The 18766-nt window shown below is 39.0% G+C and overlaps 3 protein-coding genes across 4 annotated transcripts in view; 1 reads left to right on the top strand and 2 right to left on the bottom strand.

Annotated features, from left to right (window-relative positions):
* Positions 1 to 2048: 2048 nt before the first annotated feature.
* On the bottom strand, positions 2049 to 9907 carry LOC118819351 (serine/arginine-rich splicing factor 7-like). Its single transcript, XM_036587096.1, has 9 exons — positions 9775 to 9907; positions 7507 to 7687; positions 6473 to 6643; positions 5219 to 5287; positions 4635 to 4712; positions 3598 to 3651; positions 3411 to 3455; positions 2609 to 2644; positions 2049 to 2476 (listed from the first exon to the last, which is right to left on the bottom strand). The coding sequence occupies exons 1-9, from the start codon at positions 9800 to 9802 to the stop codon at positions 2422 to 2424; spliced, it is 717 nt and encodes a 238-aa protein (XP_036442989.1). The 5' UTR covers positions 9803 to 9907; the 3' UTR covers positions 2049 to 2421.
* Positions 9908 to 10021: 114 nt separating this feature from the next.
* On the top strand, positions 10022 to 15676 carry gemin6 (gem (nuclear organelle) associated protein 6). Its single transcript, XM_036587097.1, has 2 exons — positions 10022 to 10323; positions 12561 to 15676. Exons 1-2 carry the CDS (start codon positions 10193 to 10195, stop codon positions 12931 to 12933), a joined length of 504 nt encoding a protein of 167 aa, XP_036442990.1. The 5' UTR covers positions 10022 to 10192; the 3' UTR covers positions 12934 to 15676.
* A 446-nt stretch (positions 15677 to 16122) lies between these two features.
* The window catches only part of sos1 (son of sevenless homolog 1 (Drosophila)), a 57953-nt gene continuing 55309 nt past the window's right edge, over positions 16123 to 18766 (bottom strand). Inside the window, exons 23-24 of one of the 2 annotated variants that reach the window (XM_036587090.1) lie at positions 18563 to 18684; positions 16123 to 17057 (exon numbers count right to left, since the gene is read on the bottom strand). In XM_036587090.1, coding sequence (XP_036442983.1) covers positions 16563 to 17057; positions 18563 to 18684 — 617 coding nt within the window. In that variant the 3' untranslated portion in view covers positions 16123 to 16562. The remainder of the gene's footprint in view (positions 17058 to 18562; positions 18685 to 18766) is intronic. The other variant, XM_036587091.1, reaches the window with a different exon arrangement.

Below are 18766 nucleotides of genomic sequence, written 5' to 3'. Positions count from 1 at the left end.
CTTCAACATGGCGGACGCGCAGCCCTATCGCCTCACACTGAGAATAACAGGCAACGCGGCATCTGTATATATATATCTATGGGCTAAAACCTCACTAAAATAAACATAAAGCCTTATTCAAAATCTGTAATATACAGAGTGAAACAGTACGTAGTTACAAGAGTGAATATAACCACACACAAATGGATTTGTGGCAAATTATGGCCAGGATAACTGGCTGTCGGGTTGTCACTCAGTTGCTTGTTAGATAGCTAACTTTGGGTTTACGTGAGGCAAAGAAAATGGTTTAGGCTAATACTAACATTAGCTAACTGTCAAGCCAAATAGTTTAACCCCCAGACTGTCTATGGTTTAACCTCACTTTATAGTGAGAGTGTGAACGACAGAGAGAGATAAAAATAACGTTACTGACAGCTCTTTATACTATTTTTTATATTTCTCTTCAGCATTTGAAAAGAATGACACCAGTATTTGCCATATATTGTTGTTTACAGCAAGTTAATATCAGTGAAAAAGTCAGTGTTGATCATAACACAATTTTACATTCTCCAAATCCTCAAACTGTAGATGGAAATGAAGAGGCTGCAGTTCTGCCGAAGACCAGTCAGATGAGAATAATTTTACCAGTTAAACCAAAACATTTGAATTGATTGGTTGATCTTTCATTATTTCCTTGAATTCTTGTAAATCTGAGTTTAATAACATTAACATATTACCAAACACAGGAAGAGAAAGAAGCTGAAGGAGACTGGCCAGGCTGAAGGAGCAGAACTGGTGGAGGTTAGTGATCAAGAGGAAAGCTAGGGAGAGTTAAGCTTTCAGTTAAACTTAATAGTATATTTAATTGAATATACCAAGAAAATATAATATTTGTAACAATGACCATAAATGACCTGATCTATAATGTGTATTTTAATAATATATTTATGACCTTGCAGTTTGTCTAAAGGGGAGGAGATGGCATCCCTTGACTTAGGTACCTTTGCTTGATCTGTCTGTTGTTAGTGGATAGATATAGTATTTAAGTCATACTAACTGTGTTTTATAACTACAGAGACAGATCTACTCTGTGCCATTGACCACATGGCCATCTTTTCATACGTTTCCTTGCTGTTCCTGCTCTAAAAGTTCATGAGTAACAGACATTTTGGGGGCATTAAAGAAAAATGTTCTCCTGGTGGACCATGCCCCCAGACCCTCCCCTAGTACATCCTTGCCCCACTACCAATGACTCTAGTGATGCCCCTGATTGCTGTTCAGGGCTGTTGTGAAAGACGTGGCCAAAGGCATCAACAAAACCTGGTGTATGTAAAAACACAGATTTTAATGCACAAAAATGGTCAGGAAAAAACATGGACCCATGTATTTAAGTAGGTGAAACACTGAAGGCAGTTGCAATGACCTACTCTGAAGTCTCCACACAAGCACTTTCTGTTTCAAGTCGTTCATAACATCTAACTCAACACCACAGCTCCACCTATTGGCAGGATTTTAAACCAAAAGCTTTTGGGCTTTCTCATTAGTGAATTGAGCTAAATTAAGTTGCAGCCATTGTTGACACAGTTGTCCGGTTGCATAATCTCTAAATCTCCAAGGAAAGCATTGCCAAAAGAATGGGACGCTCTGGAGCAGCCACACAAGAGCCTAAGGTCACCACATTCAATGCCAAGCTTTGGCCATAGGGGTATAAAGCCCCTCAGTGGGCTGTGGAGCAGAGGAACTGCGTTAATATAATGGAGCTCCATCCAATTCCATTGGAGAGGAGTCGGAGTGGCATTTGAGATCCAGAGCTAATCATCCAACATTCGTACCTGACCTCACTAATGCTTGTGTCTAGATACAGTCAAATCCTCAGCAATGTTCCAGTGCCTATAGTAAAGCCTTCCTAGAAGCATACAGGCTCTTACTACAGCAACGGGTGAACAAATGCCCAAATAAAGCCTTTGGTTTCGGAATAAACAATGATTGAACAGGTGCCTACAAACTTTTGGACATACCAATGCACATGAAAGAGGAGTTGTAAGACAGAAATACACAGTCCAAGTTTATGAAGTTTAAACTTAATTTAATATGCACATAAAAAAAATCAAAATAAATCATCTAAATATTTGTATCTCTGTATTGTACACAGCATCTACTGCACGTCAACTCAGTGAGAAAATAACTGATAAAACTGTACCCCCGAAAAAAACCCCACACACAAAAGATTGTTTCTGAATCTCAACTATTTGAATGTAACGCAACACACAATTTGTTTTTTCCTTTTTTTTCCTTTCTATTCTGCAGTAAACATTGACCGTGTAGGTCGTGTAAACAAACAAACAAGAAAATAAAACAAAAACTCTTCATTTCCAAACTGAGGTGCTCCAAAAAAAGGAGAGAAAGACAAGGAGAAGGATAAAAAGAAAGACAGCTGGAGGCTCAGTCATCTCTTTCTGGGCTTTTACTTCCGCCAGGACTTCGAGAAGGGGAGCGACTGAAATAGAGAGGTGAAGTGAATCACTCTCCTACCTGATCTTTACAATGCAGTAACTACTCAAAACAATCCATCCCAACACCAGCAACCCATTTGAAACCCACTGCAACCTCAAGTAATGATAAAACCTACCTTTGTTTTTGAGGAGAGGCTCTAGATTTGGAACGGCTAAAATTAAAACAAAAAAGTTCCTTCAGTTTACTGAGAAATAACTCATTTGTTTCCTTGTTTATTTATTCCTCCCCCCCCTAGCAAACACCATGATGCTGTCACATGCAAGAAAGAATGTTGGGCATGCATTACATTGTGAAGAGATGGTGTGAGATGTTATCAAGTATTGATCTAAAGTTGATAAGTAGCTGCTGATTGAGGAGAAAAGGAACGCTACAGAGACTGCTGTTAACAGTACACTGGACTCGGCCAAACAACCTTTGATTTTAGATTTTATATTCAACTAATCCTGAAACCTCCTTTCATAATTTAACACTGTAAAATGTAAGATGCTGTATTTATAACAATTTTGTTTTCACGATACAGGCCGCAAATTTATGTGCTCTAGTTTATTTATTTGTATATCTCAGACTAAGCTGTACAGCCAATTAGTGCATTAACAACAAAATTGGGAATAAACAGAACTTCACATATTTTACCAAGTAGGACATTTAAGGTCAAGATTTATTCTAATGCAAAAGAAAGAAAATGTTCCAGCAGCTTCCGTGATTTATTCCCCAGAGTGTAATTAGCTAAAAGCAGACAGTCTTTTCACTTTTTTCAGTCACCCACAGTGTAGAGGCTTTACTTTGTGAACACTGCATGCATGTTCGTTTTTTTTTTTAAAGTGATTACACACTCACACCCCAACTAGAAACAAATAAAGGCTCACGACACCACTAATGAGGTGACAGTAAGACAGTGTATGTGTGTGCGTCTGTACCTCCGAGCTGCAGAACCAGACCTAGATCTCCCGACTGAGCCTGATCTAAAAAACAAACAAACAAGAAAAACAGAATTTAATAACGTGGATACCACAACATAATGATGCATATAAGTAAGTCATAATACCTTGTGTAAACAGTAAAAGCAAAAAGACAATATTTTGATGATAAGATGGTATATTTTACCTGCTCCTTGGACGTGAGGCAGAGCGAGAGTGCGACCTGGATCTAGATCTAGACCTTAAAAAGCAAGATGAGAAAATGACATCATTAATGGAAGAGATCAACTTAAATTAACATTAATGCTCCAGTCAGAAACTGATGCTTAAGCTACAAAACTTCAGTCAGTTTTATTGAGGCTGACCTTGGCTTGCAGAATTTCTTTAGCCCCAACCTTGTTCTCTCTCTTTTACTGTTGATCTTAAAAACCTGTGTTGCACAAACTGTACTACTGAAGAGGGAGAGCTAGAGCTGGGTACCATGGCCAAAAATCACAGTACAATATGCTTTTCCACAACCTTTAAAATAGTTAATTAGTGTCAATTATTATGAACCTCCAAACCAACTAAATGGTATTTTGAACTCTAAGAAAATACAATAATGATTCTGGAGAATATATATATATATATATATATATATATATATATATATATATATATATAAAAAACATTTTAAAAAAACAAACAAAAAACAACAACAACAACAACAACAACAACAACAACAATAGGCCCATGCAACCACTTATTACCAAAACTGTACTTAAAAAGGTAGTACAAGTAAAATATAGAGATGCACAATAACATCAGAATCATACTGGTATCCGCAGATGTTTTCCAAAACATACTGGCATTGAATAATTTGGCCTATATATTAAAAAACGAGCAGAATGTCTAGGTGATGCTGGGCTACTGTGCTAAAATGTTATTGATTTTTAATAATTTAAGATGTTGAGTCTTCATAATTTTAACAGTAAAAATAGCTAAGGTTAGCTAACTCTCCTAATAGCTGGTTTGCACTGTTGTGAGTGAATGGTTAGACTTCTTGTCTTTCCTCGTCTGGGGAGTAAAAGGTGGTATTGTCATTTATCAAAAACACTTCAAACATGCTTTATCAATAACAGCAAATGTTTGATTTGAATAATTATTATTATCTGTTCATTGCTCAGGCCCAGAAAAAGAACCCACAATTCAAATTTGTGAAGAAAATCCTATGTTGCAACCCACCTAGACCTCCTAGGTGTACCGGACCTGGACCTCCAAGGAGAGCCGGAGCGTGAGCGCCGAGGAGAAAAGGACCTCGACCTGAAAGACACAACCACACGCACTTACTGAATTCACCTTCAGGGCAAGCAAATCCCCAACCAACATTCCCTCAAAATGCATGTTTTAAGAAAGGAATTAAAAAAAAAAAAATAATAAATAAAGTCACATAAAAACCTACAAATACACGTTTACATTAATCATATCTTTAAACACTAATCTACATTAGGACCACGCATGACCAGGAGGTTAATGCACATTCTGAAAACCTGTGATTTACAAACTTGTGATCATTATATTTCTGGGAAAAATGAAAATCAGCTTAACTCTGCATATGCACATGAAACCTGCATAATTCAATCACACCAATCTTGTGGGGTGGGGTGAACAGAGGTGTTTTTGAAAGCGGGCATGAAGTTCAGCCCATTGAAGTAGAATTATTGATTAAAAATAAAACAAACCATTTGCATAAACTATATGACAATGTCACAGCATGAGGACAGCATGTATTACTGTTTTTAAATGCACTCTATAATACACGCACTCACCTCCTGCCCCTGCTTCGGCTGCGTGAGCGAGAATACCTCCTCCCGCGAGAGCGCGAGCGAGAGCGAGACCTGCCAGCAGCCAGAAGAGATGGAAGTATGGATGGTAGGGGAAGGAAAAAAAAAAAATCTTTAGAGCAAGATCTGCAGTCACTAGTAACTAAGACATTAACATTATTTCTGCATTATTTCTGAATCTGTCCCTGCAGCTCCTACTACTTCAGCTTACAAGATGCTTCTCAGCCTCAGCAGTATATGAACGACAAAAACAGTACAGTATTTCACTTTAGCATTACGTTAGTTACAACAATTAAATCTCTACAGGATCTCTCTGCATAAAGCAGGTCTTTCTTAAGCTTAACCAAAACAAGAAGGATAGAGACTATGCTACATTACTCCTTACGCTCTTTGACTGATTTTAGGTAAAGAAAATGCAAAATAAAAAAAGAGACACATTAATTGGTACTTAAAATAAACCTTGCAAGTTTGCAGGTCGACCCTCTTTGGAACCGAGGTCTAGCAGATCTAGGCGGTCTAGAAGTATCTATCATCAGCCGACCTCTGCATCTAGTCGTTTTCTTCGCTTTCTAACGATGATCGCACTGACAGCCAAATCGCTTGATTGAGACTTGATAGAAGTGTGCTTTTTCTAGACGGAACCGTGGTCTGGACGAAGTCTCGATGCTCTCATTAGCAAAAGCGTGGGCCCAAATTGATAGCCAAATTGACTCAGATTGGCAATCCCCCCTTTTGGGGTGCGGAAGGTGGGCACACGCTTATATGCCCCTGTATGAAACATTTAGTTGCAGGTAGAAGTGGCAGGAGCCTTAGAGGGGTCTGGCTGCTCACGCCCTGGTCAAAGCAGGTGACCGTAAGTGTGGAATTTTGCTAGATGCCTCATGAAATCGTAAAGGGTCGTGACACTCTGAATCAAACGATGAAACCTGAAAGGTTTTGACCAGGTGAATCATTAAATAAAATCGCAAACAACATTTGAGCAATATATATATATATATATATATATAAATATTGAAAATGAAAATAAAGGACATAGGAGTCAAACAGGGAGAGAAAAAACAGAGAGAGCAGCAATAAAGAAACAAAGACAGTCCCGCTCCACTCAACAGAAATACAGTTTTGACAGGTTTTGAACAATAGAAGTCTAATAGTCTAATCAGATTCTGTGCCACTTTACAAAGTATAAAACAGTAATGACAGGCATAAATTACTGGTACTGGTTCTTCTGGCTGCTCTTACCTGCGGCGTCGGCTGTAGCGGTGACAGTCATATGCATAGTGGCCCTTCTCACCACACTCATAGCAACGGTCGTTTGGGTCAAAGGGACGGCGGGTGGGCGGTCGGTCGTAACGTGAGCGGCGCGGCATTCCTGTAGATAATTCCACACGTACACGGGTTCCACAGATCACTCTGAAAGTAACAAAATACAGAGAAAGGAGACAAACAGTGTGGATAACTGCTAACTGTAAGACTGCAGAAATGGAACACAACTTACTCAGGGAAGAGCAAAACAATACCACTCAAAATCTCACTGCCACAAAAATTTCGAATCACTCATCTTATTTGTCTTATTTTACTCCGTATAAACTTGTAATGTAGATTAATAGGTATTCAATTAATAGGTATACAAATTAATAAGTATTCTGGCAATATTTCATGTTTTTGGGGAAATATGCTGTAATTATTTATTTATAACAGTTTTGTCAAAATTTGGTCACCACTTTTCACATGTGAGTTATTCAGGAGATTAAAGTTATGATGGAATTATTTTAGAGTGAAATAAGTTTATTTTTTTATTTTTGTTTTAGAATTATCTATAGCTCTGCTCATCATTCTGGGCACATCTTGATACTTTTATACAGCTTTGTACTGTTTGAAACTTATGATGTTCCATCATTTTATACCTGTATCTGCAACCAAACGATTTTTATATTAATAAAAACAGTAATTCCAAACTTTTGTGTAGTTTTCTCACTCACCCCAAACACATTGATCTAAGGTGAAACCTTGGCTTAAATCTGCGCTAAACATTTTAGGGAAATTACTGAATTTTATTTTGTCTAATAAGCCCAACTGCTCTCACAACATAGTCAGCTCAGATCCAGCCGCTTCAGTATTTCCAAAGAGCAAATTACCAACACTGATTATTTGCAAACGTAAATGAGGAACCCTCTGACCACTTTCAGCTTTTGAATGATGTGTGATGTGGAAGACTCCTCTGCTGTCATAGCAACAGTGGAGGAGATGGAATGGTGGCGTGTCCGCCCACTTACTTGCCATCGAGGCCACGGACGGCATCCTCAGCGTCTCTGGGATCTTCAAACTCCACAAAGGCGAACCCTGGAGGGTTTCTAGCAATCCACACAGTTCTCAACGGCCCGTAATAACCAAATGCCCGCTCTAACTCGCCTTTCCCTGCACCAGTGCCCAGGTTACCCACATAAACTTTAGTCTCTGTAAAAAGAGAGGAACAAATATGGCACTGTGGTTCAGTTACTTCTATACTGGCCGTTAATCGCCAATCGCGATACTGGCTTTTGAAATACTGCAATATGTAAAAGAGAAATCTCAAACCTCAGTTTTGTTTTTGTGGATGTTTAGATTAGTTAATGCAATATGATTTGACAGAATAACTTTGGTAAAAATGCTGATCGTAAGCCCAATGACCAATGAGTTCATCTAAGTGTACATTAATTAAGAAGTTGTAGAAGTTGAAGAATGTAAGCTAACTTCAGCCCAAGACAAGCCCTAAATCTGCCTTGGCAACTGCCCCTTGTGTGTGGTCAGCTAACAAAGTGGACTTCTTGCGTGCTCCTAACTGTAAAACAAACACGACTGGTAGCTGCATGCAAATGTCAAGCTGTATCTATTCCACATAATCCGATGTACATAATGGGAATGGCTTTTCTGAGTAATCTGCTGCTCATGCCGTAGGCCTGAACTAGAGTCATAAGCATGTTTAGCAGGATTTTGCTCCAGGGCAGACACTAAGTTTTGTATTGCTGTTCTGACTAAAAAAATGCCATGTTCAGATGTTTATTGACTGCATGAGATGCATCAATATAAATGGAATAACAGGGTGCTTGTATGTAACCATGTAATAACATTTCTATAGACACAAACCTGGTATTGTACTGTTATTGGTGCTCAAGGTATGGCCCAAGTGTTACAGCTGAATGGCCTTTTCCCAAATATGAGTCTAAAAAAAACCTGACAACAAAAATACCTCAAACCATGAGTAACATATTTTACATATTGCGTATCATGTTCAATTCATGATCTTGGCTAGGACGTTTCAAAAGGCTCAAAGGGTCTCTGCGTTTGCAGCAGGTGTAACGTTAAATGAATCACACCAGTAATTTGCTCTTTGAATCATCCACATACTCTGTAAAGCAGGTCTGCTGCTGCCTTCAAGTCCACCTCGAAAGTTCCTACTCACACCAGAGCTCGTAAGCACGACTTCACTCGTGTTTTGTTTAGATACAGGACAGACGCGCTTCTTTTTTTTCTGCCATTAATGAGAGCCCGTTTATTTTGCATTACTGCAACACAGTGAAGAGCAGAGCATGCCTATGAGTTGAGTAAAGATTTTGTGAAATTAGAAGCATCACATAACTTACAGCTATATTTGTGTTTTCGTGTGTGGATGATTTTAGCCTGCAGCGCTCAGGTGTAGCTGCTGAATAAACTGAATTGCAAGTCCATCACTGCTTTTTAGCTGACAATCCCCAGGACTCGGAAACTCAGTTCCCCACTAGTCAATACGACACTGTGGTGGCCCCAATCTTGTAAATACGATATTTCCGACACGACTTGAAGGCAGCATGTGACCACATCTCTTTCAAGAAGTGATACATAAACCTAAACTGAACTGATTCTGCAATTAAACCCAGCAACCAAACGCTGTTACTCCAGTTTACTAGTTAGCGCTTAATGTTAGTCACACAGCTACCTGTCAGGCAAGAGTATATCCGCCAAAACGGCTGGAATGTAGCCTTCTTAATTCGACGTTTTAACTTTCTAAACATTAGCTTTTTGTGTATGTACTGCCTAGTTGATTACATTGGGACACATTATTATCAGAGAACTTATTAAACTAATTTGATATTGCTGACAGCGAATGCACTCAGTTCAGAAACGTAAGCTAGCTAGGTTAACGTTGACGTTACCTCAGTGTTAGCTAGCTACGTTGCTCAGCTAACCGGTTCAGATACTCGATAAACTATCTGCTTTCTACGTCATGTAATAATTCTTCATGTTTAATTTTGTTTGTGTTTACCTCTTATTACAAACACGTATATAAAATGTATATTTTTCTTTTTAGGCGAACCAAAACAAACGGAGCTAGCTAATGAGCTAGCTTAGTTTAGCTTAGCTTAGCGTATCATAGCAACCTTAGAACAGATCCGCGCTGCTGCCGCCATTAGAGCAGGAGCCGCATGTTCTGCGATACGACCGCAACATGATGAACCACTAAGTACAGGAATTCCCCCTTAAATACGCTTAGACTTACAGTCTTCAGCTGTTTATGAGTGACTCACCTCCTCCGTGCCGACCGTATCTTGACATCGCACACTCGGCTGCGTTCACTATACCTAAACGAAACGTCACGAGCTGGCTCGTCAAAGCGGAACCATAAGCGCTGCGACTACCCGATACGAAAAGGAAACTAGAGTCCGGAGTTCTGGTTAAAGCACCCGCGACACTTGTAGTTTCTGTACGCGTGACTACAGTTGGCCACAGAGCACTCCAAAACTACAAATCCCATGATACCGTTCGTGAGCGTTGGATTGTTCAAGCTTACAAAGCGGTGCCTGCAGAGAGGATTCGAAATTTGGTGCAACTCTCCAGCTTTATTTTGGTATAACACAAGTAGGGGACGATTCCTGGTATTCTAAACGGTTTATTTTATGGCCTAATTCGGAAAACTCAGACTGCTAACTTGTACGTTGAGGAGCGATGAGTGACCGGTGGTGCAGCATGATGCCGCAGGAGTGGCGCAAAATTGTGCACCACGAGGTGAAAGTGTCAGCGCACGATAATCAGCAGTATGAAGGCTGGGTGTTCACCGTGGATCCTGTGTCTGCAAGGTATGCACACTGAAATACAGTGGTGGACGAAGTACACAAACCATGTACTTGAGTTAAAGTAGATATACCCAAGGTAAAATATTACTACAGTAAAAGCAGAATTTCCTCCTTTTAGACCTCCACTTGAGTAAAAGTACAAAAGTATTTGCCTTCAAATGTACTTAAGTATCAAAAGTAAAAGTACTAAAAGATTAATTATGACTTTAATGTCCTGTTACCGTTTTTGTGAGAAGACTCTGCTTCATTAACTCATTTTAGGTGAAAATACTCCAGTGTCACTCTTGGTAAACCAGTCTTTTAATAGAATGTCATTAATTAGTGACGCTGACGTCTATTAAAATTATCATAAGCACAAAACACTGAAGGCAAACAATTTCCATTAGGTAGAACCAAATGGCTCTGAAATAACTTTTGCAAACAAGCAAAGTTTCGGTTTAAGATTTATTTGCAACTTAGTTACAAGTTTAACTTTAATAAAAAACTTACTTTAAACTCAGATTCACAAATGACTTTCCTTTACTATACTACATCTGTAGGTCTCTGTTCATAAACATAAACTAGCAAAAACAAATTTACTATAAAATGAAAGTTTTTGTATAAATTCAGAAAAAAGACACGTCAGTCACAACTGCATATGTGTGCATGTTTCTGTATTGTGGTCTATTTACACAAAGTTGGGTTAGTTCATCATTTATGTTGAATAGACACTCCCTAACTTTTACGCTGCTGCACTGATGTTGAACCGTATGCTTGCACTGGGTCGGGATGTCCAACAGGTCAAAACAAGCTCAAACCTAAGTGCGCGCTGTGCCCGATTGGTGTTCTTGCTTCACGCTTCCTTCGTTTTGACATGTAACGTTTTTAAACACACATAAGCCAAAAGGAATGACAGGTTTTGCATAATGTAGTGGAGTAAAAAGTAAGATATTTGACTTTGAAATGTAGTGAAGTGAAAGTAAAAAGTCGTCCAAAATGGAAATACTTAAGTAAAGTACAGATACACAAAAAAACTACTTAAGTACAGTAACGAATTACATTTACTCAGCTACTGTCCACCACTGCTGAAATACAGAGACTAACATCGCACAGCACCCCCCTTGTTAAGCAGCACTACACATGGTGTGTGCTAGTATGACTTGTACAAAGACGTATTACTGCACAGTCAAAAAGGTGGTGTGGAAAGCTGCAACATCTTTTGGCTTTGTGTTGGTGATGTCACAGTTGTGGCCACTCACTACTAAAGTACTTGCATGTCAGGAGCAAAGTCTGATAGCTTAAACCATACTCAATTAAAAATAATTGTTATTTCAGTGAAATAATGACTCAAGTAGAAGTAAAAGCAGTTACTACAACATCTAGAGTAAAAAAGGAACAGAACGTCCATCATAGAAACTGAAGATTTATTCTGTTTTGGATCATTTTGATGTAGCAGAAAATGATAAAACTCAAAGGTGTCTGGGTGTTGAACCAACAGAACAGATGGAAATAAAACCCGAAAAAAAGAGTCAGGAATTAAATGTTAATGGCTAAAATGGAACTAGGCAGTTTGGTTTCTTCATAAGTATACTTTAGCCCAAGAACAACTGTTGTCGTTTGAAAACACTAGAAAACACACATCACTCACTTTTTTTTAGAATTACAGAATTTGCCAACACTGGCTGCCCTTACAATGTGTTAACATATTATGATGAATGGACCAACAGAAATGGTCCAAAATTGCTTTAAAAAAGATCATCTTTTAGAGATGGCAAGATGTTATCATGACAGAAATGATATGTAAATGAGCCTTGTTCTGACTTGCTGCCCTGCATTGTGCTTTTCTCAAAAAGGTTGAAAAACACTTTATAATTTAGGATTAAATGGGCAGCTTAACTGTTGACTGACCGATATATGCAAACACATTATTATTTGTGGCATCACAAAACAATTCAAAATGGATATTTTTACAGTTTAATTTCCATGACTAATGGAGTAAATTACATATTGTAAAACTATAACAGTGTTTACATACCATATAAATCTTTTTTTAAAAGTGTTTAAAAGTCAGTTTTCATGATATGGACCCTTTAAGTATTCTATTCGCTGGACCCAACGAGGTCCTGTTGAAGTCCTACAGAATGCAGGCTCTGCCCATGTTTCATCTTTTTTTGCTATTATTAATAGCTGCTCTTACTGCAAATACAGTTGTTTTCTATATTTCATGCTCAGTGACAATTCAGTGTTTTTCTTGTCCACAGTGTTGTCCTTGTGGCCTTCCAGGAGAAAGGAGGTGCCTGTGTGAAGGTGGTGTTGGGCCACGCTGTGAGGGAGGTGCAGGTCCTCAGGGAAGGAGATGAGGAAATGGAGAAGAAGCTGAAGTCTCTCTTCACACCCACTGGCAGCCAGTCTTTTAGTGCAAAGGAGCTGAAGGAGCGCAAGGAGAACCTGCGTGCGTGGCTGGAGAAAAACCTCATTCCTGTTACAGATGAGGGAGATGTTCTGCAGGTGGCTAACGTACTGACCATCAGCGCCCCCTATGGAGTGGAGCAGTGCATCAGCAGCAATGAAATCATTCTGGCCAGAGTGCAGAGTCTTGTGGAAAGCAACCCAGGACAAAAGGACCAACAGTAGGACTTGCATTCCAAGCAAATCATATTGTACCCTCTCTGTGAGAGCAGCTCATAAGTAATGTAAGCCTCAAAAAGGAGTGCTGGATCTAACGTCCACTGGACTTTGCTTATGCCTGTTTAGCAAAGTTGCAGAAAGTTAGACACTGAGGTTTTTTGCTTCAGAACATTTGATATGCATCATCTTTCCCAGTAGAGTATACAGTATAGCCTTTTCAGCAGATGACTGGATGCTGGTACAGTACTGTGCAAAAGAGCCCAACCTTTATTTATTTATTTTTCAGTCAGAACAATCATTTTTTTTATGTGAAAGTCGAAGGAAAAAACGTGAAAAAACAGGAGCTTCCAAAACTGGAGATCAAGAGCCCAGATCTCAACATTATTGAATGAGTCTAGAATTACTTGTATTGTGAGAATCAGAAAATTCAACCAAATACTAGGACTGAACTTTGCAGATGTCGAAAAATATCCCTGCAGATTTCTTTGAATTATTGAAAGCAGGTATCCTTAAAAGAATGGAAGCAGTAATAAAAGCAAGGGTGGTCACACTAATTGCAGACAGTGTTGGTATTATATTTAGCTGGGTCGTGTGTAACGTTCTCTAAATATAGGTTTTCTGCTTTTTTGCTGATGCTGAAAAATGAATAACTTGTACTTAATGGCCATTTTGAAGTTAAATAAATGAAGGGTGGCCTATGACTTGGCCACAGCACTGTAGGTTGTCTGATGGCACACACTGATCAGACAAATAAAATTAAGATGATTTAAGCTTTACTACCTACTCTGCTCTGAATGTGACCAGTAATTGCTGACAAAAATAGTGTTTTCTCAGAGGAACTGTCCACTGATTTAGACACTCAGGACAGGAAAAATGTGTGTGTTTTCTTGGCTGGTTGTTCACATGAGTATAAACCTTAGCTATTATTGTTGTTATGTTGCCTTATAGTTAAATTTCAACAATATTTTAAGTTGGGAAGGTTAAAACTGATGTTAAACTTGCTTAAGTACAATTTATGTATGTTTGTTTCACCACTTTATAATAAATATTTGCAACACTATAAATGTTATGTCAGTTTGAGTATAACAGTAAATAGGTGTAGAAATGAAAGATGAAGTGAGACACACACAGGCTGGTTTGGACAGTGATAACCTTCCATTACTTGTTAGCCACAATTAGCTTTGTATCTCCAGAGTGAAACTCTGGTCAAATGAATAACTTGTACTTAATGGGCATTTTGACTTAAAATTAAATAAATGAGGGGTGGCCTGTAACTTTGGCACCGTACTGTGGGTTGTCTGATGGCACACAGTGATCAGACAAATAAAATTCAGATGATTTGAGCTTTACTACCTACTCTACTCTGAGCAGGTGTTGCCTGCTTGACTATGTGATATAAAATCAAATCTTTTGCTTAATTCATCTCCACTGCAAGCAAAGCTCTGTCCCAAATAGCACCATAATCTTGTTCTGCAAAATCATATCCTGCCCTTTACAAGCCTCATATTACATTAGAATAAAATGAATCGCAAAACATTAAACAACGTCCCCATTGGCCAGAAAGTTTGTCCAGTTATTTTTGTTCTTCTTACTTTTATATTAAGGATGGACTGTCCAGTTTAAATGCAGTAATCAGTAAATAATTCAGAAGTGCTATCCAAATACTTTCAGCCCTGACTCTAAATTTAACTATGATGTAAATTTGTAAATACAGAGAAACATCCGTATAAATTGTTCTCTACCATAAGGTCATCTACAAACTGTTAAAAAGGGGAACTCCACCGATTTTTCAAAATTTCTGCATAATTAACATTAATAATGATGTAAACAGAGTGAGAGTGGTTTGCTGCGAAATACTCCGTTGTAGAGAAACTTAACAAGTAAGAATTGTTCACAGTGGTGGTGATGGATGAAGAGTTCAATGCCTAAGAGTTTAAGTTGATAAAATGGTCAGAAATATATTGCCTGATGCTGGAGACATCTTTTTATGATGGTTCTGAGAAGCTTTTAGACTAACATGTTCTTTTAATCCATTCATGACGGAGAAATATATGCTGGGTGTTGTAAGGTACAACAGTCTATAAAAATGTATATATATATATATACACACACACACACACACACACACACACACACAGATTCTGTCTTCGTATGTGAAAATTCAATGGAGGGGTGATTTTTACATTAACTTCACTTTTTATAAATGTATGCAGATGAATGCCTCATGTACGAGCAGCAGTTTCAGTGCGCTTCAGGGGTTAGGGTACACAATTTGTGAACATTGTTTTTATAAATGAGTCATATACAAATTCTGAGAACTTCTCTGAAAAATAAATTCAGAACGAAATTAAAATGCATTTTAAAAATAAGGCCCAAGGTTCCCATCTCCACCACTGTAAACAAACCTGAGTCAGTATGTTTCTCCAGAAGGCAGAATTTCACATCAAACTGTTTTGAATTGCTTTATATCTCAATGATTAAATTATACAGATAGTTTGAAAAATTCTCCTTTAACGTTTCACTCCATCAACACATGATCTATAGACTCTGGAAACTGGGCTGTATTTAACTGCACTGGCACTGCAGTCAACTATATAGTTTCACAACTTTGCACACCGTACAGTGGTATAAACACTTTTATTCCCTTGTTTTAAGAAGGCAATCGTTTTTCTTTTTTCTTTTTTCGTCTTTACATACTTATTGGCAAAACAGAAATGATTCAGAAAATAAACGTTCTAACACATAAAGGACAATCACTTTTTTGTGTTTCATGAATGCTTGAAAGTACCTCTTTGGTGTGGGAGGGTACCTTTGACTCGTGGTACTCTTGAGACTACTGGCACACAAACCACTCCCCTTCAGTTTAGCATGAAGCTAAAAACAAAAGCCCAGAACACAGTTCATCAGTCTGCATCGCTCTCAGTCCCTTTTTCTTTAAACATAATGAGGTGCGGTGAACCCAAAGGCTGATGAAGGAGTCCTATTGGTTGTCCAGCACTGTGCTGGCCTCAGAAGTCCACTCCCATTGGCAGGCACAGGAGTACAGTCTTTACAATCCCACTTAGCGCCGAATCACGTCTTCCTTGCAGAGAAGACTGTGCCGTGTTGTGTCCAGTCGTTTTCAGAGCTGGTTCAAACCGGTGAACAGTCTTTTCGTTATCCAGCATGTTTCTTTTTGTTACGTGATTTGTGATGTTTTTTTTTTTCCTTAAATCTGGTCCTGGCTTAAACTGTGCAGGGGGGGGGGAAGGCCAAGTACTGCTCATGGACAAGTACTGCTGAAAAGAAGCGACATAAAAACAAACAACAAAACTAAATGAAAAACAAACATCAGACAATGACACAGCACACAGCAACAGCTACATGAAAGACAAAGAAAAAAAAAATACAGACGACCCTTGAGAGGGCTACGTAATCTCAACAGAGTTTGCACTTTATGAAAACACAATCATCTCTGAATGTTTTAAGGGCACATTTTTTGTTTCGTCTTTGTTTTTTTGTTGTCGATTTTTCTTGTTTTGTCTTTAAGATACAACACTGGCATCTCTCACAAGAGTCTTTCGTTATTTGTCATCATCTCACAGTTCTGCTGCAGTCTTTAGTGTTACCTCTCCCAGCCCCCTGCCCGTGCACCTTTAGGAAGGGTTTGCGTTCTCCAGAAGCGGTGGGCCATCCCGGTGCATGGAGGGGTGCGCCGGCTCCCTTTTGTAGGTTTTAGGGGGCAGTTTGGGGATGGCCGTTTGCGAGGTGCTCTGCCGGGGCGGTAGAGGGGGGCCTGCCGCCCCCTGCAGCGGCTCGCAGTCCAGGGGCAGCAGGGGCGGTGAGGGCAGGTGCTTGCGAGGGCCCAGCGGAGAGGGCGTTTGAGGGGGCAAAGGCGGGGGGAAAGGTGAGGTGGGGAAGAAGTGGCTCTGCTCGCTGCGGCGGCCCTGTGGCGGAGGCTGCAGCAGCAGTGGGGAGCTGGCGAAAACGTCTGGTGTTCGGACAGGTTCCCGTGGGGGCAGTGTGGGCGGGCTGTCCGGAGGCTCCGATACTGAAGTGCGGTCGGTGAGAGAATAGCGTGGAGAGTAGACCTTGCCAGTGGGCTGCCTGGGGGGGATGGCCGGAGGGCTGTCCAAGTGCTTTGACATCATCTAAAGGCAGGACGATGAAAGAAAACGCTTTAGAAAGAATCTGAAAATGGTATTTCATCTGCAGTGATTTGCAATGTCAGAGATCATTATGATCAGCTATAATATGCAAATGTACAGTACAGTGCAAAAGTTTTAGACACCTGAGAAAATGACTATTTAAACACTATGTCAGTGTTTATTTGCTTAGAAAACCACAAACATTATAAATATATATAACATCACAACAATAAGTAGTGATTTTGCATGTCAATGTAAAAAAATGAACATGCTATCCTGTCAAGTGTATAGCGTAAAGTGCTGAAGCCAAAAAATATAAATAAATAAAAAAAGCTCAGACAGCACTCATTTATTTGCTAAAATATTAGCCCAGTATTATTTGTAGTTACCATTCAATACCTGGTTTGGCTTAACAGTACTTTAATATGTTAAATCAAGTGTGCTGATGATAGAATGTGACTAATCCAGGTGATGGCTGGGGTCGTCCAAGAGGGATCTGGACCCAGCCTTTGTTCTTCAAACTAGATATGAACTTCTTTAATTAAATAAGAAAATCTTGTTAAATTTGACTGTATTTATGTTCATTTGCATTCATTCTAAATGATATATGGTGATTTTACAAGCAGAAACACATTTTCAAGATAAATGGTTTTAAACAACTATTGTTTTTATTCCAAAACTGTATAAGGAGTTTCTCTATTCACATTTAGGTATGTTTTGCATTTTTTAAAACATTTCTGAAATCATACCAAATAACAGATTTGGACTGACTTGTGTGGGAAGTGTGTTCGGGATTTAACAAAACATTATATTGTGTACTAAAGAATCAAATGTCTTAAAAATCAAATTATTCTGAGTTCAGATATTTATAAACTTTAGCCCAGACTAATTTTAAATAAATAAATAAATAAATAAATAAATAAATAAAACAAACACCACTTGACTGGATACCTACTATGGATGGCACAGGGGGCTGCACTGTCAACTAATGTCCACTAGTCAGTGCTGTATGCAGCTGCTGACCAGGGGAGTATGCCTTATTTTGAACGTGAAATACAGCAGAAGCAGTCAGTTTTTCTGCTAGATATGAGGCCAGATGTATTTTGGAAGTTTGGAAATACTCCACAAAAATATAACCAGTTCCTGGGCCAAGTGTAGAAATATAAATCATACAATAATATTAAAATGTAGGATCACAAATCTAAAAGTAGCTCAAAATACAACAACTAAGCTAGACTGAAATACAACAAACATTCTACTTTTGCTGCAAACAAATGAAGCATCTGATGCCACTTCTTAGCAAGAATACAAAATTTAGAAGTCAATCCTTTTATAAATTGATAAAGGATGCTAGGACTTGACCCATGTCACTGCTGACCCTGTATGACTTGCTGTTATTTAAAAAAAACAAAAAACAACAACAAAAAAAAAAAGATTTATTTTGACTACATGTCACATAGCACAACCTGTGCTGGCTGCACAGAACATATATGTGCAGGAGGTTTTACCTTTGAGGGTGAAGACTCAGCCGGGGCAGATTCAGGGCGGCGACGGGGCGGGACAGGGGGAGGAATAGGGGCGTCCTCGGCACTCCTGTGGAAACTCACCATAGAGGACACTGATGACGACCCTGAGAGTACAAAAAGAAAGAAGGGAGGACACAGAGTTACATTATGAAAAACATTTGATTACAGCTGACCAACCACCAGAGC

This window comes from Colossoma macropomum, unplaced genomic scaffold (genome assembly GCF_904425465.1).
Source record: "Colossoma macropomum unplaced genomic scaffold, Colossoma_macropomum, whole genome shotgun sequence".
In the NCBI taxonomy this organism is placed as follows: domain Eukaryota; kingdom Metazoa; phylum Chordata; class Actinopteri; order Characiformes; family Serrasalmidae; genus Colossoma; species Colossoma macropomum.
This window is presented reverse-complemented; position numbering and strand designations above follow the sequence as displayed.